Genomic DNA, 14,136 nt, shown 5'->3' with positions numbered 1-14,136 from the left:
ATGTGCTTTATTTTCCCGATTTGCCCTAGTTTTCACACGAACACAATTTTAGCAGGCGATTTGAATTCACTTTACGAACTCTGTGATTTCCGTTGAAGTTTCATTAATATTTCGAGTGTCTCATTAATTGTGATGTTAATTGAAGCCCTAGCATAAACATCACAATTAAGGAGCATGATGAAATGCTTGAAATGTTATTGAAACTTCAACGGAAATCACAGAGGTCATAAACTGAAATCAAATATCCCACTAAATTTTGATGTGAACCCAATCGTTAAAGAAGATTTCTTCTACCAGTAGTGGATATTAGAGTTTAGTTTTGATTGCAGCCGGTGATTTAAGCGACAAATAGCATTCTGCAGGCGTATATGGCAGTTTCCAATCTATAACCTCTGTGATCTGTGGAAGTCGTGTTGAACATAACCAATTCAATTATGACGTTTGTAATAGGCTCTAAAAACAGAAACAAATTTTATTGCAGCCAAATTTTGTGTGTGAATTATCGATTGTTAGTTTTTAAAGCAAGATTTAACAGGAAAAGTGTATAGGACTGGCCAATCGCATTTTCAACGATAAATGCCGGGTCGTTTGGACTAGTTTTTCAAAAGTTTGTAAGTGTTTTTTTTGCAAATTTATGGACCATCCGCATTTTTTTTCACTGAATGTGCTTTATTTTAAAGGAAAATATAAAAGAACGCCGAAATCTGCTAGACATAAAGTACATAATGATCCAATGCAAAAAACTGGAAAAAATGTGTTCTAGAAAGACGCAGATTTCAACCATTAAACGAATCCAACAATCAAAAGAACTCCATCTTGTAGTCGAAATCGTTCCAGAGCCAATACATAAATTGCGACAACAAACGCGGGGAGATTATAATGAGAGCAGGAAAACAAATTATTTCAAACAATGCAAAAACCCAGAAAAAATGCGTTCCGAAGAGACACATATTTCCACCATTGAACGAATCCAAAAATCAACAGAACCACAGCTTGTAGTCAAAATAGTTCCAGAACCAATACACAAATTGCGACAACAAACGCGGGAATATTATAACAAGAACAGTAAAACAAATGATTTGGAACAATGCAAAAATCCAGAAAAAATGCGTTACGAAAAGACACAGATTTCCACCATTAAACGAATCCAACAACCAACAGAACCACAGCTTGTAGTCAAAATAGTTCCAGAACCAATACACAAATTGCGACAACAAACGCGGGAAAATTATAACGAGAACAGGAAAACAAATGATTTGGAACAATGCGAAAAACCAGAAAAAATGCGTTCCGAAGAGACCCAGATTTCCACCATTAAACGAATCCAACAATCAACAGAACCACAGCTTGTAGTCAAAATAGTTCCAGAACCAATACACAAATTGCGACAACAAACGCGGGAAAATTATAACGAGAACAGGAAAACAAATGATTTGCAACAATGCAAAAAACCAGAAAAAATGCGTTCCGAAGAGACACAGATTTCCACCATTAAACGAAACAAAGAATCAACAGAACCACAGATTGTAGTCAAAATCGTTCCAGAGCAAATACACAAATTGCGACAGCAAAAGCGGGAAGATTATAATGAGGACAGTAGTTTAACTATCACAGAGGAACCCAGCGAGAAAAAGCATATTCCAATATACAGAACGAAATTACCCGAACGATCGAAGCCGACTACTCAAGTCAAAGATTTATATGATTTTACGGATACCAGTCCTAAAGTTAAAGTGAAGAACAAACGAAGATCTTCTATTATATTTGACAAAAACACTTTTGAGATCTTGCAGAGACTGCAGGAAAAAGATAATAAATTAAAGAAAAAAGCCCTCAGAAAACTGAAGAAAACTTATGAAGAGACGGTCAATGGAATCGTTTCAAACCTGAAACAGAAAATAGCAAAGCGAAACCGTGACAAACCTAACGAATGCCAGCCGCATACAACTACCTCAAAACAGCAGGAACGGGATGAACCCCGGAGAGATGAATGTGTTGTGCATGTAAAAAACTTTGATAAAGAATTGAATATTGTTGCCAATTTATCAACAGTCAAAGAAAGAGAAGAAACAAACCCGACTAAAGAACATCACAAAATTGAAAACCCTCAACATGAACAAGCTGTAATTGATACGACTGTGGAGCAAGCGCGAGCTTTCAATACCCAAGATCTTGATCTTATAATGCTCCAAAGTATTGGCGATAATTCCGTTATTCTAAAAGATTTAGAGAGCGGCTTTGGTTTTGACGACAATGACCCGCCTTCTCCCCGCGCAAGTACCCCAGTTAAAAAAATTAGTATATTGAGCAACAAGCTTCTACGACCAGCCTGTAAAGGTTCTGTAGAATCACCTGTAAATTTCCGTACGGAAATTCCAAATGCAAACAGTACAATGGTTCAAGCAGGAGCTACAGCAAGTCCATGGCGCACTAATTGGATTAATGTGAAACGGAATCCGCATTTAGTCAGCTTTAAAGCCAACGCTTTGCCTACCGTAGATCAGGAGATGGTACTAAATCATTCTATTGTGGAAAACTATGAGAGGCATTGCACTAAACGGCAACCTCAAAAGTCAACTTGCTCTGTGAAAACCAGAGCTGTGCAGAAAAGTATTCTAGATTTCGTAGAAAGCAACATTGATAAGGAAAACTCGAACTTACAATGTTCCTTGTACGACTATGAAGATTTTAATAGTCCTGAAAAAACTTTGAAAGCGGAGCAAAGACCAGTACAAAACGTAAAGAGAAAAGTGTTAGGTATGAATGTTTATCTTTAATACTGATTAATAATTTAATTGTTGAACTTCATTTTTAGGGGAACTTAATAATATACCCGCTCAAGAAAACCTAATAGCTCCCATAGTAGAAACTAATACTGAAGATATTGAAAACACCACATACTTCGGTTTTGAGCAAAGCACCTGCTCAAGCCCTAAAAAAGATCAACGAAATGGCAAACCCTTGCCTTCCCGCTTTGATTTAAGCAACTTGAAGAAGTACAACAGAAGGGCTGGGCGGCTTCTACAACTGTCTCCTCGTGAAGAGTCAGCGTTATCAGACGACATAAATGAAAGTGTTTCGATACTTGAAAATTCCTCTGGAGAAGATGTTGGTGAAATTCAATTGTTTGAAGACCCTGATAAAATGTTCGATCAGATGGTAACGAGTGAAGGAATACGAATTAATTATTTTAGTACTTGGTGCTTTTTTTGCAGGAATCTTTCAGTGCTGTAGATAAAAAACTCAAGAGAAAGCGACTACATTCATTCGAAATGGATGACAGCGACCAGACATGTAAGCGCAAAACGAAGAAAACTAAACTAGAGGTAAATATATCCAGTTGCATCTGAAACGAAGGAATATTTCTATTTCAATTCAATTCACCGCTCAATTCAGGGTTTTTCCTTATTGTATTTTTTTTCCTTGTTGTGCTTCTCTCATCCAGAGTACCGCCTCTTGAGGCAGTTTCTTTTTATTTCGTATTTACCAGCAATTCGAATATCGCAGATTTAAAAATGTGCATTTAATGTTAATTCACTGGAATACTTTTCGGTGTTTCCATAACAGCAAACTGTTATTACAGATTGAACAGGAAGCTTGGATCCAGGACTTCAATAAAAGGTGCGACGAGATTGATAGTAGTGCTTTAGAGATAGAGTAGTTTCGCTTCGGACTTGAAATAAGTCGTGTTTTACTGTGAAAAACGAGCATTATGATTTAAAGCGAAACTGTGACGTTTCGGATTTGGAAGTATACATTATTTTACAGCCATACGTTTTCTACGTGTTTATATACATATATTTATAGTATTTTATAAAAGCATATAAGAGTATGCGGTGTAAGCGTTGTTTTTTTTATTAGAGCTTTGTTCGTTGTCTTCCTTTCCAGTTTTATTTATTAAAATTCCCGCTGCACACCGGTGGAATCGTGCCGATGATTTACTTGTTGATGCAGATTTTAGATTATTGAGTGTTCGAGACAATAAGGTGAGTTTGAATCTAGGTCTTGTCAACTTAGTCTTGAACGCGACATTCTGACATATCCCAAATGCTACTAAAAAAAGACTGCTATTTGTACAAATGTTCTTTATTTTACTTTCCTAAAACTCACACTCTTTCAATGCTCATAACACATCAACATTTAATCGTGCTTTCATCAAAATATGTATTGAACTTCTTCCATCTATACCGTCTCTTTGGGTCCTTTTTACTCCAAGCTGGCGTAAGATTCGGCATTAACCCTATAATAGTTCTTTGGAATTGCAGCTCTTAATTTACACACTGGGGTTGAAACTACATACCTGCCTTTTGAGCCATTGTAACTAAACTGCCCATACGCTTTTGCTGACTCTTACAAAGCCCTGTTATTCTCTTGGGTAACATACAACCGTCCGACCGTACAAACTGGCTAAGAATAAGCACATCGGTATGCTTGACATCCAAGCCGGACGCACAAATGGGACAACAGTGATCCTCGTTTTTCAAAAGATAAGGTTCCCTAGGGGATGGCTGAATCTCGCCATAAATTACCAGTTCTTTATCATTTTGCACTTGCTTTACTGAAATATGACCCAAGTAGGTACTATTAACTTGAAGTACTTCAGAATAACTTACTTTCTTTGATTCCAAGTACCGAGGATAGAGCGATATTTCGTATTTCTATGTTACTTGTTAGCGCCTTAAGAAGGGGTCGTAGTTTCAGTGGCAACATATTCATTTTTAGGAAGCTCAGATCACAGAGGTTACGTTCCTCTGTCATCTATGGCTTATAGGTTATTAGCAAGGATTTCTTCCTTTCACTCATTAATAATCTGTTTACTTTCTTAGACAAGGCGCAACTCTGTCAAACATTCCTGTCTTTCACGCACTCAATGCAAGATTGTTTTGAGCTTTCACTGTTAAGCGTTTGCAAGAAAGAGACGGAATGTTCGCTCAAGCAGTGACGATACAAAATAAGCTGCGTAAATCAAGTTGGTAAGATTATTTAAGTGTCAACTTTTGAAGTTACATTTTTGGACTTGTCAAAGATTTGACATTTTATTAACTTTGACTTTTTTCAATTTTACTCTAAATACGTATCTATACAAAACGTGAAATGGTTGAATGTGGAATAGTGTAGATAACCAAAAATGTTTTGGCTGCCAAGTTTGTGAGTTTCATATCCATTTGCGGTTCATTGATGGTAAGTAAGTATTTTACGGTATACAAAATCTTCTGTTTTATTTACTCTATTTACAATTCCCAGTTTCTTTAAATACTGCTTTTAGCTACTATAATAGGCACTCAAAGCATGCTCTAAACATTTTTTACGTCGCAGTTATTAAGATATAACTCCAGTTATTTCTATCAGTATGAATCTATCCATATGAATAATCTTTGCAGCTTCATTGGCGAAAATGTGTCTGTTGGCTTTCAAGTCTGATTGCGATTTTTCACTACCTTTCCTCATTTTAATTTGATTATATAGTGCCAATAATAATTGTTATAATGTCACTGTATTTCTCTGTTTAGGACGAACTTATTCCTATACCTAACAGGTGCCTTTTAAACTGATATTTTCAATTAAACTGTATGAAACTTAAAGAGTGCTGATAACATGTTTTTATTATGCTCTGACAATCTTTATAAGATGTATCTCTGATTTTTAACTACAAAACTTCATATACCTTTATTATATATATATATATAATAAATAATATATACATTTATACTACATAATAGTAGTTTTCACAAGAAATAGTTCTGAACGGGTACATAGACAGCTTTCCTGTAATAGATTATAAGGATTATTATCTCTGTTAAAGTACTAAAATCAGACAGAAATATTAAGATAGGTGTCTTTTTTAATTCTCCCCAAAAATTAACATTTATATCCACAGGATTAATTTAATGAAGAAAAGACAATAAATAAGATTAAAATGAATTGAAATAATGTGTTATCCCTTAAGATATGCGAATACTCTGTAATAATAAACATTTAAACTAAGTAACTATCGTCGACATTCAAGATTGTGACCAAATCGACCGACAGTAGCTTTGAGTTATTAGTATTTTCATAATTTGCTTATACTATAAAATCAATTACTTTAACTCAAGTCGGTTTATAATGATGTTTATGGAAAATATATGTAGCTGCTAGATCATAAATTCTAAATTAAAAAAAATTGTAATTAGAAATAAACAAATAGTAGACTAGTAACTAGCCTCAGTTTCACAGGTTTAGAATTATTTTTATTCATAGTATTTTCTAGTCTTTATTAAAAATTCCAAAAAAATTATACTTGAAATAAACACTATTAACTGTACTTTTAAATTATCACTTCTTCCAGGAATTATTCGATAGGGTTAAGTATCATCCATGGTATTCGACCGCAATTTTGTGGCAAAGCTTAATAAGACATTTTTCTTCTTGGTTGATATAGGCAATTTTTACATATAACATACACATTTACATACAACATTTACAATAACATTTCTTTAACTCACTTTATTTTGGAATATTGCGTGGCAGAGCTATTTGTTTGTCACATTAAAAATGTTTATACTCTCCGTGATGGTTGTATCGGAATATTATAAAATAGTCTTTCCTTTTTGTATTTTAATTTTTTAAAATTTTTTTTCCAACCGCATGCTGATGGTTTATTACAAATACTAACAGTGGCTTATACTGCATGACTATCTTGATGATTCAAAGTCAAGTCCGATATAGATAAAAAATATTCACATTGGACTATTCTTAGGTCACTAAGCGGACTTAGTCATTTTTTCCTGCACATATATTCTACAAACAAAACTTGATCATTACGGAACTTGACATTATAATTATGTATAATTAAGAATTAAAATTAGAATTAAATTAGAATTTAAAAAAAATTATTTGTTGGCCACCTTCTTTTGTATACGACGATACCTTCATAGACACTGTACGAGAATGCATCTGTTGGATTGTTTAGATTTATCTCCACTTTACCTTCTGAGCTGAAAGCCCCACGGATTTTTTTAACAAAAGGGTAATTTAAGAATCGTAATTATCAACTAAATAACGATTAAAAGAATCGAAAGAAAGAATGTTTTCTACATTTGAAAATATTAAAACAATACTATGTTGTTTTCGACATTAAATTTTTCATTTCCTAATGTGGAGAATTGTTATCTTAATTGTTAATGATGAGATGATATGTTATAATGCTAGTTAATTAATTGTTATATCACTTCTGTAATATTTAATGAAATAAGCTGAGATCAAAATTACATTATTTAAAAAAAAATAAGCTTTTGCAATAAATGCAGTAATATTCAACTTCTCGAGCAAATCATCGGTTTTTCTTTTTTTTAATCAAGAATTGAAACTCGATAGTAGATAGGCACCATATTCGGTGCGTCTACTGTACGAACTGTAATTGCTTCAAACGTCTGACTTTCTTTAAACTTTAACTATAAAGCGATTGTTTTAATGTTCATTTCTACCCCTAAAAGTTTGTTGGTATATTTAGGTAGAAATAATATGTATATATAAGTTGATAATCAACAGTTTTAAATTGCACTACTAACTTTCACGTTCTTTACAGGTACTGATACATGACAGTTGATGTGAGCACTATATTTTGTCGCAACACAGTTCACGATGTTTTAAGCCAACAATTATGTAAGTACGATTAAAATCGAGCGCGTGCCGTAAATTTCAGCTGAGTTATTTTGACAAAAGATTTGTCAAAATAACTCTGTTTTCTATGAATTAACAGGCGCACACAACTCCAATATGGACGAGGTGGCTGCAGAAGCATGGAACATTAGTCAGCTTATAGACGAACTGAGAGGATTTCAACTAACGGACCGCAATCTTCCTCTGGCCTTTTCCGAGGAACGTCACTTGGAGAAAATCGATGGTATCGACTGGGAAAGGCAAATATGGCGAATGAAGGAACGGATGAAGACTGTAAGTGTTGCATTAGTGTTGTGTTTAAATGTGGGAGTGGATCCACCGGATATAGTGAAAACTCAACCTTGTGCAAGACTGGAGTGTTGGATCGATCCTTTGACTATGTCAGGGCAGAAGGCTTTAGACAGTATCGGACAGGCTTTGCAAACACAATATGAAAGGTGGCAGCCTAGAGCGCGGTATAAGCAGTCCCTAGACCCTACTGGAGATGACGTAAAAAAACTTTGCCTTTCATTACGGCGCAATGCGAAAGAAGAGCGAGTTTTGTTTCACTATAACGGGCACGGTGTTCCGAAGCCCACAACGAATGGTGAGATATGGGTATTTAATCGCACTTATACTCAATATATTCCTTTGAGTATCTATGATTTGCAAACATGGATGGGAGCCCCTTCAATATACGTTTATGATTGCCCCAATGCAGGCATAATTGTAGAATCCTTTAAAACTTACGCTACCCAGCACGAATTAGAATACCAACAGTCAATCGGGGCCTCGACATCATCACGCTCAAGTCCGTCCGGATCTGCTCTAACGCCCTCTTTCAGTGAATGCATTCAACTTGCTGCTTGTGCGAGCAACCAATGCCTTCCCATGAACCCAGATTTGCCAGCCGATCTTTTCACTTCCTGTTTAACGACGCCTATTAAAATAGCAATGCGCTGGTGTGTATTGCAGCCTACTTCAAAGCTTATTCCCAAAATTACCCTCGATATGGTTGACAAAGTCCCTGGAAACATAACTGATAGAAAATCAATGTTTGGTGAGCTAAACTGGATTTTTACCGCTATCACAGATACAATTGCGTGGAATACTCTTCCGAGAGAACTGTTCCAGAAACTTTTCAGACAAGACTTGCTAGTAGCCAGTTTGTTTCGGAATTTCTTATTGGCTGAAAGGATTATGCGCTCGTGCGACTGCACTCCTGTGTCATCACCCGCTCTACCATCAACGTACCAGCACCGCATGTGGGACGCTTGGGATTTGGTGTTGGATTTATCTTTCGGACAACTACCTGCTATCCTCAAAGGAACCGCCACATATAAAAATCTTCCATTCTTTGAAGATGAGCTCACGGCTTTTGAAGTTTGGCTGGGCTTTGACTCAGCGGAGGAAAATCCACCAGAGCAATTGCCAATCGTTCTACAAGTACTACTTAGCCAGGTGCACAGAACTAGAGCGTTAGAGCTGCTCGGTCGATTTTTAGACTTGGGGCCTTGGGCGGTAAATCTGGCGCTTTCAGTTGGAATTTTCCCCTACGTACTGAAACTATTGCAAAGTTTCGCTAAGGAATTGAGACCACTATTGGTAAAAATTTGGTCGAAGATTTTAGCTGTGGACACCACCTGCCAAGCTGATTTAATCAGGGAGCACGGGCATAAGTATTTCTTGTCAATTCTGCAGGACCCTTTGATGTCGTCGGAAACTCGAACACAGGCCACATTTGTTCTCTCGTGTTTGGTAACCAACTATAAAGACGGCCAAGAGGCAGCACGGCAAGGATCTCTAGTCAGCGTTTGCCTGGAACAGCTGGGCGACCCGAGCCCGCAGCTACGTCAATGGGTCGCAATATGTTTGGGTAAGTTGTGGGATCATTACGAAACCGCCAGATGGACAGGAGTGAGAGACACAGCCCACGAAAAACTTTACATTTTGCTGAAAGATCCATGTCCAGAAGTGCGCGCAGCATCAGTATACGCTTTGGGCACCTTCATAAATGCCGTTTTGCGTCGATCAGAACACGCAAATAATATAGATCAGCCTGTTGGGATGACGTTAGCAAATCATGCGGCAACTGAAGCAAGTCCGCTAGTCCGAAAAGAACTTATAAATGCACTGCAATGGTTACTAATGGCCTTTGACGTCGCTTTTGCCACAGTAGCTGCGAAAGAAACGCAAAGTTTTCCGGAAAGCCAATCCAGTAACACGCTCCCGAGAATAGCAAATCGCGACAGGTTATCGCAACCCGATGGAGGACTATTTAGAAGGGTACCTTCCAGTCCCGCTATCAATAACATGGTCAACTCTCCTAACGCTATGACTAACAGTTATAGTGGGAGTTTGGGGGCTTTGCCGGGACTGGGTTATGGCTCGGTTTATGTGAAAATCTGGGTGGCCTTGTGCCAGATGGAAACAGATCCGTTCCCAGAAGTAGCTCAGATGTGTTGCACGGTTACCGGTTACATTCGAGCTTTGGTAAAAGAACGAGATACGATTGACCAACGGAATTCTAGCATAAGTTTGCCCCCAAGTCCCAACAGGGGCGTGCCCCTTAGTGAGGAAAATACCCCAACCGCGTACCAAAGCGGCGATTTTCAGACAAAATTGTCTCGAAATAGTGCGACCAATAAAAATCGGCGGAAAAAGGTATCCGTTGATGAAAGCACCGATAAAAATTACCAAAATAGAAAACCGCTAGTAACCACCAATTATGTCACGTGGTCTTCCAAGCAGTTTGTTAAAAAAAGAGATGAGCAAGGCGACGATCCTGAATCAGAGAAGTATTACGAACGAGAGTGGCGAGAGATTCGAAATAAAGGTATTAGAGCAGAAGCACACGAAGAACAGAAAAGAGCCATAACGTCAAAGGTAGAGAATCAAGTGTTCCACTCGAGGACTGCAGTAGCTCCGACAATGCTACAGTTGCATCCCTATAGTCAGCATATTGTTGTTGCTGGTAACGATTCATTTGCCATTTGGGACTGGGGTACCGGTGCCAAAACAACCACATATCGTCAAAAGTCCGCAATAAATGACTTCAAAACAGCAAAAGTGTCCGATTTACAGTGGGTAAATGGTCATGATCAGACATTGTTGCTGGTAGCTGCTGAAGATGGTTCCGTAAGAATATGGCGGCCGATACCGGGGAATCGGGAACCTTCACTGGTGTCAGCCTGGCAAGCTTTCAGCAATTTTAAGCCGAAACAAGTGGGCGTAATTACCAGTTGGGAACAATGGACCCAGACTGTTATAACTACGGGTGATACTAAACTACTAAGACTGTGGGATGTTCAAAGGGAATTGAAATATGCGGATATTATTACGGGCACCGATGCGTCAGTGACTTGTCTAGATTCATCGTACTCTGGACTTTCGTTGGATATTTCGTCTTTATCGCATCGACGAAAGTCTACAGAAAATCGAGAACCAACACGGCCCAATAACCAAACGGGGTATATCATTGCGGGTTGCTCGGACGGATCTGTTCGATTGTTCGATCGGAGATGCAGTCCTCAAGAATCAAGATCAAAAGTGTGGATGGTGCATACGGGAACAGTACTTGCTGTCCAACTACAGGATAATTTAGTGATCAGCGGCAGCTCTGAAGGTGAAGTGAATTTTTACGACATTCGAAAGAATGATGCGTTGCATTCAACCAATGTGATACCCAAACACTTAGGCATGTCCTGTATGTCAATTCACCGGAGTGCTAACATTTACGCGTGTGGTTCTGTAAATCAGTTCATTGGTGTTTACAGCTTGAATGGCAGCTCGCTCAACACCATAAGGACATACGAAGGTTTCATGAGTCAAAAAATTGGTGGAGTTAATTGTTTGAACTTTCATCCACATAAAGTTGCACTGGCTTTCGGCAGCGCCGACTGCTGTATAGATGTGTATAACATAGGCTAGATCCCTGATTGCTATGTTAATTAAGGACCGGCTTTGGGGTTCACAAAGACATTTTTGTGCACCAGTTTCATCTAGCGTCTGTTATTAACTTGACATTTATGGAGTTTATTCGGAAAAACACAGTTTTTATGCAAGGGTGGCTGATACTATGAACACCCAGGCAAAAACTTTGGATGTTGTAGAGGTTGATTTACGATTATTGACTGACAGAAACATTTTTGCATCATGATTAGCTCGACTATGTAATGCTTGTAATTTTATAGTATTTTTTGTAAGTTTTCTTTTCGTTCGAGCATTTATGCAAAAACTGCGGTTATTTCACGTAGAATGCATTAGGGCGTATTCTGAGTTTAATTCTTGAAATGAAACGTTTCTTTTTACGCATAAAAAAGGAATTTAATTTAAAAGTTTATAAGAAACGAACTCGACAACTTTTTACATTTCTATTGTGCATACGCTGATTAAATAATTAGAGCTCGATTTTTTTCAATTGTAATAAACTTAATTTTTAGTTAAACACTTTTTACAAACACTTTACACTTTATTAAAATATTGATAGTGCGAACTATTAATGATGTTTCGGGATAGTATATAAATTATAGTTTGGAACAATTTGGTCTTAATTAACGTTAAGAAAAGGTTTCGAACGTTCATAAATACATAACATATGATGCATTTTATCTACGACTGGCCTAATATAGTTATTTAAACGTTATTTCAGTATTTGTTGCGAATGACTTATCATCCATCATTACTATCAGGTTCATTATGATTTAAATTTTTTGAAGCAAAGTTTACAGTTTTACTCCGTTTTTATTTTCTTGCTTTTTTTGAACCCATAGCGATATAATCAAGCTATACCTGATATGAAGTTCTTTGTTTATATGTACTATAATGTGATAATGATCTCTAAAACACCTGATATAGCTTTGTCGGCCGAGTCTGAAAAAATACGATTGCATTTATGGGTTTTTATTCATATGCATAAAAATGTAAAAACATATTGCACTATGATAAGGTTTCAGTCAGTCACGTTAAATCTGAAAACAACCCCGTGAATACATCAATTTCTTCAGAAATGCTTAACAACGTAATAACCACCCTGATTAAACTAAGCGCTACTCGGGAGATGAACGCTTTAGAAAGTGCCTAATATAAATATAGTTATGTAAGAACTGCCATGGTGTTCCTGATATGTATGCTGTTTTAATGGCGATAAGTTAGCTACTTAAACATTTTTGTTTTACCTACCTCTTTGGTTGAATATTTTCTGTAAAATGGTCTCCACCTGAATGAGCGTGGATATTGTTTTGTAAATATAGTCGTAACAATTGTTATTTACTGGCGTTTAAGAGGATACAATGCTGGTACTAATTTTTACTGAAAAGGCAATCGATTTGTACCTGATTTTACATTCTTGTTTTAATTCAGTGCTGCTTGAGGTTGTAGATTGTAGCCAATAATACTATTTATTATTATGTATTGCCAATTGTCGAACAAGATGTTTATTAAGAAGTTATTGTCTATAAGACGATTGTGAGAGAAACCATCACAATTTCGAAACAAAAAATCACATGTGGCAATGTTTATTTTAGCTGAGGTAAGCGTTTTTTAAATGAGATGCTAAGAGTTCCTTTTTATTTAGACTTTCAATACTGTAGCAACGTTAGAAACGAATTATATTTAGCATGGTTGTTTTTATATTTTCATTTTTGGGATCCAAATGTTTGCCTAATTAAAAAGACTAAGCGATTAAATTTGGAAAGAGCTAATGGACATTAAATTAACCTGCTTAGTTTCCTTGTTAATAGCGGCTATCGTGTATAATGTATGGCATGAAGAAAAGCACTTAATTTTACCACTACTGTGTAGTAATTGAGTAAATTTCTGCTTTTTATTTTTTACATTTTTATAGTTTATTTCCACTTCAATTTTAATCGGATATCATTGATCAAAATTTGTTATAAGTTGCTATATTTTTTTATGATATTGCAAATGGGTTTACTTATTTGTTGCAACAATTTCCAAATATTCTGAACGTATGGCTTCTAAGCCTTAAAAAATCTCCTTACTCATCCAGAACCTTTCTTTTGAACTCTATTAAATAGGTATTTTTGGAAATGTATAAATTCATTTTATTTTTCATACATTTTTGCTGTTTTACTTTCAATTCTACTAATTGTACCTGAATGCTGACATACATTTTTCAGTGTTTGGCAAATCTACCCCACCTCTAAATGTAAAACTCATTAAAAATAAGCTTGCTGGTTCAAAAAATTGCAATTTGTAAATTTAACCAAAAGTGATTTTTGTTTGCTTCTTCCTTTGGACATTCTTGCTGTATAACTCATAGGTATAACTGTGACTTTTTACCGTAAGTTATGAACGTGTAGATATATATATATATGTTTATTTGACCTTAAGCGTCAGCTTTGATTACTTATATGTAAGTATATAACGTTTGGAATAAGATGTGAACAATGTTGATTTACAGGCAATATTATGTAAGAACGAAATTAAACATTAATAGTTTAATGTGTGAACAATGTACTTGATGGTCTATCT

General features: G+C 36.3%; 3 protein-coding genes across 6 annotated transcripts; 2 read left to right on the top strand and 1 right to left on the bottom strand.

Annotated features, from left to right (window-relative positions):
- Positions 1-285: 285 nt before the first annotated feature.
- On the top strand, positions 286-3,880 carry LOC109544961. The gene is made up of 5 exons (XM_048667768.1): positions 286-611; positions 681-2,757; positions 2,816-3,159; positions 3,216-3,326; positions 3,584-3,880. Exons 2-5 carry the CDS (start codon positions 726-728, stop codon positions 3,659-3,661), a joined length of 2,565 nt encoding a protein of 854 aa, XP_048523725.1. The 5' UTR covers positions 286-611; positions 681-725; the 3' UTR covers positions 3,662-3,880.
- Positions 3,783-4,793, bottom strand: LOC109544962 (28S ribosomal protein S18a, mitochondrial). Of its 2 annotated transcripts, XM_019915394.2 has the most exons (4): positions 4,614-4,793; positions 4,301-4,558; positions 4,111-4,240; positions 3,783-4,053 (listed from the first exon to the last, which is right to left on the bottom strand). In XM_019915394.2, exons 1-3 carry the CDS (start codon positions 4,756-4,758, stop codon positions 4,134-4,136), a joined length of 510 nt encoding a protein of 169 aa, XP_019770953.1. In that variant the 5' UTR covers positions 4,759-4,793; the 3' UTR covers positions 3,783-4,053; positions 4,111-4,133. The 2 variants fall into 2 exon arrangements, with proteins under 2 accessions (XP_019770953.1, XP_019770952.1); XM_019915393.2 differs by lacking the exon at positions 3,783-4,053 and having other exon boundaries at positions 4,071-4,240.
- Positions 4,794-5,000: 207 nt separating this feature from the next.
- Positions 5,001-12,037, top strand: LOC109544960 (regulatory-associated protein of mTOR). 3 transcript variants are annotated; one of them, XM_019915390.2, is made up of 3 exons: positions 5,096-5,181; positions 7,568-7,644; positions 7,742-12,037. In XM_019915390.2, the coding sequence occupies exons 2-3, from the start codon at positions 7,578-7,580 to the stop codon at positions 11,569-11,571; spliced, it is 3,897 nt and encodes a 1,298-aa protein (XP_019770949.1). In that variant the 5' UTR covers positions 5,096-5,181; positions 7,568-7,577; the 3' UTR covers positions 11,572-12,037. The 3 variants fall into 3 exon arrangements, with proteins under 3 accessions (XP_019770948.1, XP_019770949.1, XP_019770950.1); XM_019915389.2 differs by lacking the exon at positions 7,568-7,644 and having other exon boundaries at positions 5,001-5,181; XM_019915391.2 differs by lacking the exon at positions 5,096-5,181 and having other exon boundaries at positions 7,567-7,644; positions 7,705-12,037.
- Positions 12,038-14,136: the final 2,099 nt, after the last annotated feature.

Source organism: Dendroctonus ponderosae, unplaced genomic scaffold, assembly GCF_020466585.1.
Source record: "Dendroctonus ponderosae isolate FM_Combo_2020 unplaced genomic scaffold, Dpon_F_20191213v2 Dpon_F_20191213_6, whole genome shotgun sequence".
Lineage (NCBI taxonomy): Eukaryota > Metazoa > Arthropoda > Insecta > Coleoptera > Curculionidae > Dendroctonus > Dendroctonus ponderosae.
Note: the sequence above shows the minus strand (reverse complement) of the source record. Positions and strands in the feature narration are given on the sequence as shown.